Consider the following 13,382-nt stretch of genomic DNA (forward strand, 5'->3'; position numbering starts at 1 on the left):
TTTACTTGAGAAATAAATAGAAACTCACCTAATAATTTTGATCACACATCTGTTCATTTCCATTCCTAAACCTTTCATTTTTTTCCTGCCACAGCCACCTCTTCCTCACTTTGACTACATTCTTCAATTTCACTAACACAAAATGAAGTTTGCAAGAGGTAAGATTCTGAGATAACATGGTGAAGACTTGCAGATATTGAGAAGAGAAAGGGAATATGGGATTGAAATTGAGGGAGGTAAGAGTAATTGTCACAGAGGATTGTCCCATCGAAGGTACATGCTAAAATAAGATATTTGTTGTTACTTTGATCATTTTAATCAGATAACTGTTAGTTTTCTTAAACCACATTTATATTAAAATTCAACGAAGGGTCTAAAATAAATCTTCAAATATTAATCCTTCTAAACTACCAAAAAGCCGCGGTAGCTCAGTCGTTAGGGTGTCTGACTACCATGTGAGAGAGCCAGGTTCGATCTCCGGCAGGTGAGAACCGGGACTTTTTTAACCTGTTAAAGTGGCTCCAGCGTCGTATTAAGTGGGTACCTGGAGGAAACTCTGGGTGGTAAAGGCAGCCAGGAGCATGGTGCTGATTACATCAAACCCAGCTCGACCGAGATCAGGAAAGTGTGGGGCCCTAAACCCACACCCCCTATACCCCTATATGCTTTCATGGCATGGTGCAAAGCACAGAGGAACACTTCACCTTAACTATTTTAAATTACCAAATTAAAAATATTCCTTCCTGCAAATTCATTTTTATTATTGGTGATAGTTTACAATAAATGATATCTCAAGAGTAAAAATTCCAGTTCCTGATATGAATACAATAGCCATTCTATAAATGTGCCTAATCCAATTATTTTTATTGTATAATACATGTCTAACTCAATGTATAGTAAACAAATCACCATTTGTAATTAATATAAAGTGTTTTCAATATAATTTCAGAAGTATTGTAGGAATAATCGAGGATGATTTTGAACAATACGCTACTCTTTCGCTTATCATATATATTCTTGCAATCAAGTTCTCACTGTATCGTGTACAACTATTTTGAACCTTCCGCTCTGCAATGTGCAGAAAGATTTTTTAATAAACACTTGAAACCCTTAACCAGAAAATAATCAATACATATCGCAGAAGCAGTACAAGAAGAAATATCACGTCCATTGTCTGCTGGTAATGTTCTTCCTGAGCATACTTTAAGCTATATTTCAGTACATTATTTTTGTAAAATAAGTTAAAACAATAACACAAAAATTACACAAAAAGCATGTTCATCAAATAATTTATGGGAAAAGTTCAATCACTCCTCATTCATTCCACACGTTTGCATGTCTTGGTATCTTCTCTTGACTTTTCATAGAGCACTACACACATAGCAGTGTGCCCTGTAATACTTTTGTATGATGCTACTTTCGACTGCTACACTGGGTGCACCATTTTCTCCATCCATTTGAAACCTAAGCATTTCATTTTGATCTGAAAATAACATATAGTTTGGGTTACTGTATATACATGTAAAGAAATGATGTGCACATTTGAGTGGCTCGGGAATGTGACAAAAATATGATACACAACTGACAATCATGCATATGAATAACTGAAGGCAGACTCGTTAATGAACACACATACCCACTCCAGAATGTCGGAAACACTGTTTCGCTCATTACTATTTCTAACAAGCCTGTATTGCATGGACCTAGATACTTACTTAAAAGTTCTCCTCGCTTGAAAGAACCCTTTTATCATTCAAATCCTTGAATTTCTGGATGACAGCCTCAATGGAGAATTCACCATGTACAATGTTATCCCTTGTACGAACATTTACTGTGGATGCAGTTTTCTCCTTTTCTCCAACAACTAAAATTATACAATAATAATAATATAGTGTCTATTGTTATAAATAAAACACAAACAGCACATTATAACTCTAATCATGTTTTAAATGCCAGACTACAATGGCACATGACATGCCAGCCTGCTGGTGGTAAGGTAGACTAATCTGATTGTAATTATGAAAATTTGTCAAATTACATGATGGATGTGGTAAACGTGGTTTTAATATTGTACACTTGAAATTTTGTGTTTCTGCATAGCAGATTTGATAGTTTTTCTGATTAATTTCTAAGGCTCACTGTCTTCATTCACAGAGGATACAGCATCTGGAACAGATATGTTACGAAACAAAAATTTTGCAAACACAGACATATTACTTTCTTTTTCACAAAAATTCTACTATATTATATTTTTACAATGAATCGTTAATAGTGTAAAAAAATGCAGTAATTTTATCCTGATTTTCTTCTGGTGACCTTCTTGTTAAATATTCACAAAATATTTTTGTTCTTACTTTGTATTGTAATTTTCTAATTTGCTTTTCTTCCTCTTTAGGCTAACTGGGATGATAAGGATGAATGATGATTAGATAAAATTGAAAGGACACAATTATCCTGGGATTTGAACCTGGAACCTTCTATGGTGGAGATGACTACTCAGTGCTCTAAACCACCAAGGTGGCTTCCTCTTTCGAAATATTTGATCAAGAAAAGGAGTACCATAAATTATAAGTTGTAAATCACTGTTCTAAACTATTATATTCACAACTAATATTCAGGGTAAGGCATAACTCGCACCACATGCCATCATTTCACTAAGTAATAAAATCGAGTTTTGGCATGTATTTACTTTTTCCCTCTAGCTTTCACCACATCATGTGGCTTCATCAGGAGATAAAACAAGAAAAGTCAAAAGTTAAAACATGGGAAGGCTAGTTAAAAAAAACAGTTAAAATGGTAAAAGACAATGCAGCGCCTCGTCACTCCTTTCTACTCCATCTCTGGCTGGCAACTCAAAGATGAAGCCACATGATGTGGTGAAAGCTAGAGGGGAAAAGTAAGTACATGCCAAAACTTGACTTTATTACTTAGTAATATTCAGGGTGTTTTATATGTAGATAATGGAACCAGTAAGAAAGTGATGAAACTTACCAAATATGAAATTATACTGGGACAGTTGGGCATTTCTTATCTTCTTGTTCATTGTGTCTCCTGCATCAACATCCACATCACAAATGAAACCTGCCTCATAAATTTGTTGCTTGACCTGCAAAATTAACAATGAACATGCATCTCTGTGTCACAGTAAAACAAATACATTCTTTACAAGAACACTTGGACTTCCAGAAAATAAAGGATGAAAAATAGGCTGGGAATGGTATTAAATTCAACTAAACTCCATGGTGCAACAATGGCCTGAGCACATGAAGTCCCATCCCCACTGTTTTCTGGCTTTTGAGTCTGCAACTTTCTTTTTTTCTTTTCAAGTAGCACCCTAATTGTCCTCACGATGCCGAAACAACACTGACATTTTTTAGCACCCACTGGAAATCGAATCAGGGACTGCTTGCACCAACAGCCAAGAGTGCTGACTGTTTAGCTATGCTGGAGCTTGTTACTGGTATTAGTGAACTTATTAAATTGTTCCCATAACATTACTAATATATATGTCAGTGATGACTGTAAAGCTGCTACAAGTTCATTGCAGATGTGAACTTTAGGATTAAGTGGCTATCGACTCTAATGTAATGTATTGCTATTTCGAATTTGCATTTGGTTTATTTTACATTAGTTTTCTACCTCTCCAGGTTAATTGTGGTGATGAGTATGAATTGTGAATTGATGAAATAAACAAAAGAAAGAACACAATGAAGGATCTGTACATGGACCTCTAGCTTCATAGCACACTAATCACTCCAGCAAAAAAAAAAAAAAAAAAAAAAAAAATGATGGCCACAGCACACCCAAAACTGTTTCGGAGATCTGAACTAATTATAGTACAACTATGATTTTATCCTTTCCTTCAGAGGTGGTCGCGCCAAGATTATTCATCTAGGGATGCTGAGAGGGTGCGATGTTGAAAATAAAGAAAACATGAAATATGCATGCATGTTTTAGTCCTCAAATCAAACATCAATAAACTTTTATTAGGCATTTATGATAATATGCTAATGAATGAAGAATACAAGTGACAAGCTTCATTTTTGTCTAATTTTAGCACAATACCAACGTTTGGAAATTTGTAAAAAAAAAAACAGCTTGTTCAAGGGAGGCCAATGACATATATGGACCACTGGAGGATATTTTCCATGAAGAGGCAAGCAAGGCAAGACATGTTTCCACAGAGAGGGGTCGTGTATTTTCCCCCCTAATAGTGTTGCTCACTCTCTCTAAAATATCCTTCAATTTGAAGTTGACATGTTCCTGCAATGCTCTTATAATAATTAACATAAAAGGCCGTGACTGGTATGTACAATTTTACATTGACATCCATTGTTTTAAGTCCACTTTATGCACGTATAGGCTAATTGGAACTGGACCTACAGTTTAAAGTGGGATCCGAACCACAATGCGTCTCCACCGGGTATCGACCCGAGATCCATTGATTACACGGTGCAACCAATTGAGGTACAAAATTCAGTTATTAGTCAAATGTCAAATACATTGTATAGGTGACATCTGCTGTGTGTTCAGTTTGTGTGGGTTGGGTAAAAGAAAGAAATCGCTACTATGAAACCTGAAGAAGATAACACAATAAATATCAAATTATGTAGTCACTTTGTTTGGACTGCTTCACTTTTCTAAAAATGTTACGTTGCTTTGTTACCCCTCTTTTCATATGCGTTCATTTTACATATTACATAGCCTACCTTGCGTCTGTCCAGATGCTGTGTTGTCAGAACAAAACGCTAAGTGCGCAGCAACTTCTACGGCCGCAATGTCCCTAACAACGAACATTTCTATGAGAATTTTTGGCCTCTTGGTAACAGTCTTTGAAAAAGTCTGAAATGGTACATTTACTAGAACAAATAAAACGAATTAACAAGGAAACGACCGTCTCGATACAATTCACGTTAAATAATTTCCCGAGAACTACCTGATGATACTTGAAAACAACTGAAATTTTTGTTCCAATGTGACTTGAAAAAAGAGGAAGAACAAGTAGGCAGACAATAAAACTGTGTATCAACAGTGGAAAGGAAAACATTCAACGACAACTAACACTGAACTATAGATATATATTTATCGAAAACCACAAACAGACTACTTGAAACACAAGAAGAAACAATTCTTAACAACAATTCTGAAGAAATAATTCTTAACAACAATTCTGAAGAAATAAAGACAAGGGCCACTGATCTTTATAGACTGGTGACAGATGAAAATGCATGTGAAGTCTCGTTGAGAGTAGGATCAATGCTAGCTGTTGTAATTAATATCAGCAGTCTCACTTCAGCACCTAATATACGGCCCTCAATATGACAACGACATGACATAAAATGACACTGTAAGAGATAATGTTTTCGGTAGAATATAGATTTTGGATAGGGGGTGCTTCCTTCAGCACCCCCTCGTGCCCCCTGGCACCACCCCTGCTTTCCTTGCATTAGGCATTTTGTTGTTTTTAACAGCAGCAGCTGGTGGCTTTGAAGTTAGGTTAAGGGCTAGTAGGGTAAAAAAAATGGGGCAATAGAGAAAATTAGAACAAAAGTTACACATACGTATTTTAACAATCACATATCATGTATTTCTTGCATATCAAATCCTTTTCTTTAAGGTCACAAACCTGTCTGTGATGTCCTCAAGCACCAGCTGCTTCTTAATTAGCTGAAGTAACAGTTCTTTCTGAATGGCAACATTCGTAAATGAAGAAAGTCTTCTGAGGTACGTTTTTACCCATTTGATGCATTTTAAAAGCTTCTTTCCATGGACATTTAAAATTCAAATTGTAGCACTTACTGGCTATATTCACTTCTTTACTAGCACTGATTGTTAAAGTGAGACCACCATAATTCCTGGCAGGGAACCTGCCTTTCTGGCAGTGACCCTGTTGTCACGTTTACAGATCAAAGAACTTGCGGTAAAACAGCCAGTTAGACGTACCACTGTCTCTTGGTTGGGGCAAGAAGAAGTGACTTTAAAATCCATCCTTCCTGAAGCTGCCAGCAGGGAAACACGATTTTGTCAAAATAGCCATTCTGCACTGTGAATGAGGGCCAGTTTTTGGCATGGCTCAGGTATAGAGATTCAGTATGATGCCCGCAATGTAAAACTTCTTATCTTTGTCTTTCCAATGAGGAAATGGGGTTTCTACCGAAACACACACTAAATCATAAACAGGATTCACATTTCTCTTAAAACTGCACAAAAGGAAATGACATGGGTAACAATAGGCACTCAGTTCAACTCCTTGAGGGTCAAGTGCAGAGGACTAATTTGTCTCCTGCAAACTCAACCAACGTTAACACAGCTACCTTGATGCACAGTTATATAGCTTTCCCAGCTGGAGCTCTGAACTTGGGCAGCAAAAGCAATGTTGTCAAGGTGCATGCCACGTTAACAGACCACAATGCATAAATATGTTTCTTTTAATACTAATATTTGTATTGAGGATAATTTAATAAAAACATTTTGTGCTGCCACTGCACCTACTTTGCTTGAATAGCCGCCACTGAGTTTTAATAAAGGAACTTGTCACCAAATTTTCTCAGCTTAGCTCTTATTATATAAATAAAGAGTCCACTATTACTAATATAATTACATAAATATAGAATCAGCTATTGGTAGTACATAAAAACATGTAATGAGCTGTCCATATATACAAATACCACTGAAAATAGGGAGAGACCTACCTTGAAAGCATAATCATCATACATTGGTCCAACAGGTATTACAATGCTTTGCCTTGGAGATAGCCAGAATGGCCACTTTCCTGCATAAGATTCTGTTAGAATGGCAATCATCCTCTCTACTGAACCGAGAATTGCACGGTGTATAATCACTGGACGTTTCTTATCTCCACTCTCACTGTGAAATAACACAAGTTGACATCAATTTATCATGATTAACAACAGACCAAATAAATATGGAGAAACTAGTACTCACTTTTATCCTGTTTTTTAGCTGTTTTTTCTTCTTTTTCGATTAATTTCAGTGGCCACTGCCACCATCCTCGTTGGAACTTGCTGTACTGTTGCTTGGCATGCGTCTTTTGTTCGTAGTGAGTACTAGTTTTTCCGTATTTATATACTACCGCATCTCTCTTTTCCCAACAGACTGAAATTGAAGTTCTTGCAATCAAAATAAAAAATTATTGATTGTTGCCAGAGAGTTTTGCAAGAGAATAAAATAATATGTATCCCACATTTTCATACACACAGTAAATTCCAAAATAATGCAAATTTGTTTTTTTGTTTTTCACTATTCACTATTTTTATGTGTATTAATATATCGAAATGATGCATACTCACTTATTCGTGGGTAAGTTAGTACTTCGTTTCAGTATATTAATTTGCTACCACATCTTTCTTCCCATAAAACACGAATTTCTATGGGTATATTGCAAAAATGCAACTACACATTCGTTTGAAGACTTGCCTCATTTTTGTTATCGGGCCTCATTTGCCATATTTCTGTAGTGGAGACAACTGTTCTTGTTACGGACTTATCAAAAAACACACAGAAATCACTGCACTTTATACCTTTGCCTCTTCATTTTTTCCATTGCCTGGCATGTTTGCAAATATGGAGTATAAATTACAGGAATTTTTGAGTGTGTTTTAATTAGGGATGGGACACATTAATTGATACTCTATTGGTACAGACAAAATAGGCATATCATATGGGTAAAATTGCCGATATGATATACCGTTACTTACGTGAAATTTAAAAGATTTCGTAATTCCGCGTTGCACAATTTAATACCATCTCCGCTTCAAACGCCGTACCCTTTTGTGAATGAAGACAGTGGATCTTCGAAATTAATAGGATTGAACCATTAAATTGTGCAACGCGGAATTACGAAATCTTTTAAATTTCACGTAAGTAATTTTAAACCGCGTTTACCGCAACCACCATGAATGATATACCGTATTTACTCATGTATAATGAGCATTTTTTCCAAAATTTTTTGGCCCCAAAAACTGTGGTGCGTATTATGCACGGAATAATTCAGACAGCCAACATGAAACCGTACACGGTCATTCCATGATTTTGTTTGAGTTGATGTTTTAAGTCCACTTTATGCACAGTAAGGCTAATCGGGACTGGACCTACAGTTTAAAGTGGGATCCGAACCACTTGTGCCTCCACCGGGTATCGAACCCGGGATCCCTCGATTTCAAGGCAATGACGCTACCACTGCACCATGGGGGAGGCCCTCCATGATTTTGTGACACTTGTAATGACTTTTCATGTTTATGGAACCCCCTATCATGTTATATATCATTGTAAAGCTTTAATCCTGCAATTTCTGAATATGGCAACAGTATTTCATTCAAGACAGCGACACTAATATGAAATGCAGTTGAAATAACCTCATCACAAAATGAAGGAATGTTCTGATTTTTATATTTTGGATGAAAGAAAATATAAGGAAAAAGTAATAATAATTATAATGCATTACTGGCCAAATAATATGTAGTGTGAAAATGCCTTAATGGAAGAAGTCTTTTGCTGCTAACTGCTAGTTTAAGGGTCCTCAATGTGCTTCGTATAAATGTTACGTTAGTCACTTTAAAAGTATATATTTTGAAGTTTTATTTTGAAAAAGTAAAGAAGGAATGAGCAAAACCACATATAAAAGTTTGAAGGTCATGTCCCACAATTTTCCACTTTCTAATGTAATGTTCTGTGACACGAAGAAAAGCAGTGCCATTATTTACACAAGAGGATATTTTCCTCGTGATCAAAATAGAAAAGGTGAATGGAATCATTGAACAAATATGATGTCATTCACTCTTGATCTGCATAGCAGCAGCTTTACAACCTACAACTACGAAAGCCATTTGTTGAAACTAGATTGTACTGCACATTATATATGAGATATAATTGTTTGTCACTTTTCCCCATCAAAAACCAGGCTGCACATTATGCACGCACGTGCATTATACACGCGTAAATATGGTATCTATAAATATTTGTAATATCCTGCCATTTTGATATATTTTTTTCTGGATATAAACATATAATCTGCATGCCCTAGAATTTTTAAGGAAGCCAATGGTACATCCAGGTTCATCAAGGACCATTTGAAATTTTACATCAGATCGGCAAAATATCGGTTATTGGTACAGGCAAATTTTTTTATCAGTACTGGCCAAAAAATTCATCTTGGTTCATTCCTAGTTTCATGATTCGATAAGAACTGTAAGTTTCTTCAGACTATACACTACATATTTTTTGTAGGGTTTTAAGCAGCACCATTGTAAACATACTGATTTGTAGTCCCTAATTGTGAGGGTTTTTTCTAGGTGGTGATTTGAACAAACAGAAGAACAGAGGAATGATTCTGATACCAATGACAATTCTCTTACACATTCCCAATGTTTGAACATTGTTAAGAATATTTACACATATTAATATACAAGTGTTCAATTACAATTATACACCAAAGAAGAAATGTTGCTTTAAAATATTCATTTAATAATAAAATTAACTTTTGCCGCTCAATGTTGGTGTTAAATTAATTAGAATTATGCATTTTGCACACACTGCACGATACCCCCAGTCTAGAAAAGTACCTGCAATTACAGTACATTCACTGTTTTCTGATACAGATGCCACTGATTGAATGATTTGGTTTTATTTACTTTGCTTTTCTGCCACTTTCAACTAATCACAAAGATGAGGAAGAGTGATCATATGATGAAATCGATGAAGGGTCATTCAAAAACCATCCATGCCCAGGCTGCAATTCAAACATGGGACCTCTAACGTTGTAGCTAGCTGTGCTCACCACACCGTGCCACAGAGGTTAACAAATGATGCCACTGAATACACTGTACTGTTTTCTTACTATGCAATTTTGAGTATATCTTTGGTGCACAGAGAGTTGCTAATAGAACTTGAGAATGGCTGCATTGATTGCTTTTTGATTGATTTGCTTTATTTTACTTCACTTTTTGTGCCACTTTTGGCTAATTTGCGAAGATTGGGATGAATGACGATAGGATGAAATTGATGAATGGACACTCACAGACATCCATGCCAAGGCTGGGATCCCTAGCGTCGCAGTGCGATGTGCTAAGCACTTGCATTGATTGGAACAAATAAATTTCTCATATATCAGTTCCCCTCTTTCTCTTTTTTTAAGCCTTTCCATCATTTTCAAAAACATACCTGACAAAATTAAGGTTGAAGCGGATTGGCAGCTGGAAGTCAAGCTGGATGGTAGCACACTGGTGAGATCTCCTCAAGGCATCCATGATTGTAATGTCAATCTTGGGTCCATAAAAGGCTCCATCACCTGGGTTTTCCTTCCACGGAACCCCAAAGTCATCCAAGCTGTCTGCCAGTTGCTGCAAAGATGAACAAACATAGTTGAAGCACTCTTCCTTTGGACACAACGCTAGTTGATCACTCAACATGCTAAGCAAACAATGCAGCAACATGTTGGCAAAATAGGTAATATTTATTGTTGTTATGACTTGACATTTTTGATAACAATAATGGTTGATAAAAATGTTGGGTAATATAAATTTTCATATTCCATTTGGTGGACTGGTTATTTTAAGAACAGCATTTGTAATTCATTCTTTTCGTTATGATTAGACAAGATAGCAATAATGTCGAGTTGTTTCCACTAACCATCGAAGAAATATTAAACCTGAACTACAACAATGAGGTAAGGTAAGGTAAGCTAAAGTTCCCCATGTATACAACACCATGCCATGAAGGCACATTTAGGTGATGTGGAGTAGGGCCTCACACATTCTCGATTTCAGCCATTTTGGAGGTGATGTGATCAGCACCATGCTCGGCCATATTTACCCCCAGGTACCCATTGATTTCAGGCAGGTTGAGCCCTGGACCCGCTTTATACTGGAGGCTTGACCAGACTTGAACCTGAATCTCTGGAATAATGTAATTTCTCTACCAACAGCAATGGCACAGCATGCCAGAAACCTGAGTATGAATCTTGCCTAAATTTCTTGCTTAAAATCTCTTAACCTTTTGCTGCCCAAGCGTCTCGAACGAGATACCCAAAAGTAACCCTCACGGAACCAAGCGTCACGATTGAGACGCTGTGTCAAGGTCGTAGTTTTTATGTTATAACTTTTCTATTTTTGGCTAGAATTTCTATTTTATTTTTTATATTGTTCCTAACACATGTATTTAACAGAAATGGTTTTTTGCATTTTTTTTTGTCTTCATGAAAATGGGAGGGGGAAAGGCGGGAAAAGGGACTTCTCTTTCGAGTCTCTTTTCAAGGTCAATTTTTTGCCGACAACGGAAGACAGGCTTCGTTGTTCTAAAGCAATGCTTTTTACTCCCTCCTGCTAAGTGCATTCGAAGGAAGCTTGTTTATCAGTATTCGATGTCAAAACGAAAGTTTTCCGTGAGGGCGCAAGCAGGGGGAGGGGGAAGACTGGTTGTTGAATCTGCGTTGTGAGAATGGAATTTCGAAGCATGCTGAAGGAAACCTTTGTTGTTTTTTTTTAGCACAAGTGTCCAAAAGTGGCAACAGGGGTTACCCACCATTGTCTAAAAATAGAATTTCAAGCAGCTGCAAGAATTGGCGCTCATTTTTTACTACGTTCTAGCTTTTCGTCCGTGAATGTTGTGCGTAGGTGTCGTTTTGTGCCCAAGTGCGAGGACATTTTTTGGGTGAAGTGACAATTTTTTAAAATAATTTTTGGGGGTTTTCTCCCTTCCCCCTCCATATATACACCAAATTTGCATAAATTTTGCACTTTGTGCATTTTGACATTTTTTTTCGGGGGGGGGGGGGGCACCATTTTTTTTAAGAAAAGTATTTTTGAGGGGATTTTCCCCCTTTCCCCCTCCATATGTATGCCGAATGTGCATAAATTATATATCGTCTGAATCTGTGATTCATTCTGCGTACAACGGTATATCTTTTATATCTCTAGGGCATTTAGTTTCTGAGCTATAGTCATTTCAAGGTACCGCTGCATTTTGAAGCTTGAATCAGTGGCCATTCCTTTTGGGGGTACAACTCAAGTTACATTGGTCATATGATAATAATGCAAATATTTTTGTGTTCCTTACATGTCAGCGATCATTTCCATGTGCATGTCGACACTGTTATGTACTTTTTTCTTGGGGGGAGGGTGGGGGAACCAAATTTGCTTTCCGAAATTTTGGAATTTTGAGAGTTAGCCCCCTCCCCCCCATACGCCGAATTTGCAAAAATTTCATATAGTCATTCCGCGTACAACGGTATATCACTCATCTCTCTAGGGCAATTAGCCTCTGATCTACACTCATTTAATTGAAAGTCTGCATTTTGCTCAAAATCGGGTCGGGCAATAGAGGCTTTCTTGCGAAAAAGGCCTTGGGTGGCAAAAGGTTAAGTACAGCAATGCAATTTGTAAATCACCTAAAAAAATCATAACCATGCACTTCATGGATGGTGGAAAAACACTAAAGAAACAAGAAAATGTAACACTTCTTCATTGTGATCATTGTTCATAAAACATAAATTTCACGTCAAATCTTACCTTCTCTGCCTGGTTCCACATGCTAATTTCCCCCAGGAACTTCTCAGGACGAGTGGATAGTTTCAGCTGGAATGTGAATCCAAATACAGAGTACACATGGTTCAGGAAATCCAACGCTCCTTTCACTTCTTGTTGAATCTGCATTCAGAAGGTATGGACTAATTAACAGCATGAAAATGCAACTCTGTTTCTCTTCAAATCACCAACTACATTACAGTTTTCGTTCTCCCATTTTACATTTTCCCACATTATAGTCAACCTTCATGGTCTCAATAGAGCAAAATGTTATAATATTAAAATGAGCAATCTCCAAATCTCATATAAGTTGGCGTAGTAAGACAAACTGCTGGAAGTACAATCTCTATCACAAGGAGAGATGTTTCAAGAAAATAAAGAATTTCCCACAACATAAGGTTTCACTGCATTTGCTATACTAGTTAAAATGAATGAATGGAATTTATCAAGAATTCCAGTCCATCATACACAAGCACATTAACTCAATTTGACCCAATAAAAGTACTATCGTAAAAATGAATTAATATTACATACATCAAAGTGAACACTCATGGTTGAAATTGTTCAAGCATATGAACAAGATGAGGCAGAGGACTTGCATTGAACAAGGAGTGCAGAAAAAGGGCATAGGGACAAGCAAAATGCCATTGGAAGAAGATGAGTGGTGGAAGAACAGAGGAAGACTGGACATGGTGAAGAATGATGATATACTTGTAACAAGAAATTATACAAGTGTTAGAAATGTGTGAGGGAGAAAATGGCAAAGGTTCAATTAAAATATGCCAACATCATATTCAAACTTCTACAAGCAAAATTTGGCTAAGTTCAAAGTTCTAGATCTTC

At 36.7% G+C, this 13,382-nt stretch overlaps 1 protein-coding gene across 5 annotated transcripts in view; it reads right to left on the reverse strand.

Moving 5' to 3' along the window:
• Nucleotides 1–747: 747 nt before the first annotated feature.
• The window catches only part of ThrRS (threonine--tRNA ligase), a 52,076-nt gene continuing 39,441 nt past the window's right edge, over nucleotides 748–13,382 (reverse strand). For all 5 annotated transcript variants that reach the window (XM_083140188.1, XM_083140231.1, XM_083140209.1 and 2 more), the window contains 6 exons: nucleotides 12,525–12,662; nucleotides 10,180–10,358; nucleotides 6,693–6,867; nucleotides 2,992–3,106; nucleotides 1,716–1,864; nucleotides 748–1,483 (listed from right to left, as the gene is read on the reverse strand). In XM_083140188.1, coding sequence (XP_082996314.1) covers nucleotides 1,716–1,864; nucleotides 2,992–3,106; nucleotides 6,693–6,867; nucleotides 10,180–10,358; nucleotides 12,525–12,662 — 756 coding nt within the window. In that variant the 3' untranslated portion in view covers nucleotides 748–1,483. The remainder of the gene's footprint in view (nucleotides 1,484–1,715; nucleotides 1,865–2,991; nucleotides 3,107–6,692; nucleotides 6,868–10,179; nucleotides 10,359–12,524; nucleotides 12,663–13,382) is intronic.

The sequence above is a fragment of the Lepisma saccharinum genome, chromosome 1, assembly GCF_977018435.1.
Source record: "Lepisma saccharinum chromosome 1, izLepSacc3.1, whole genome shotgun sequence".
NCBI lineage: Eukaryota > Metazoa > Arthropoda > Insecta > Zygentoma > Lepismatidae > Lepisma > Lepisma saccharinum.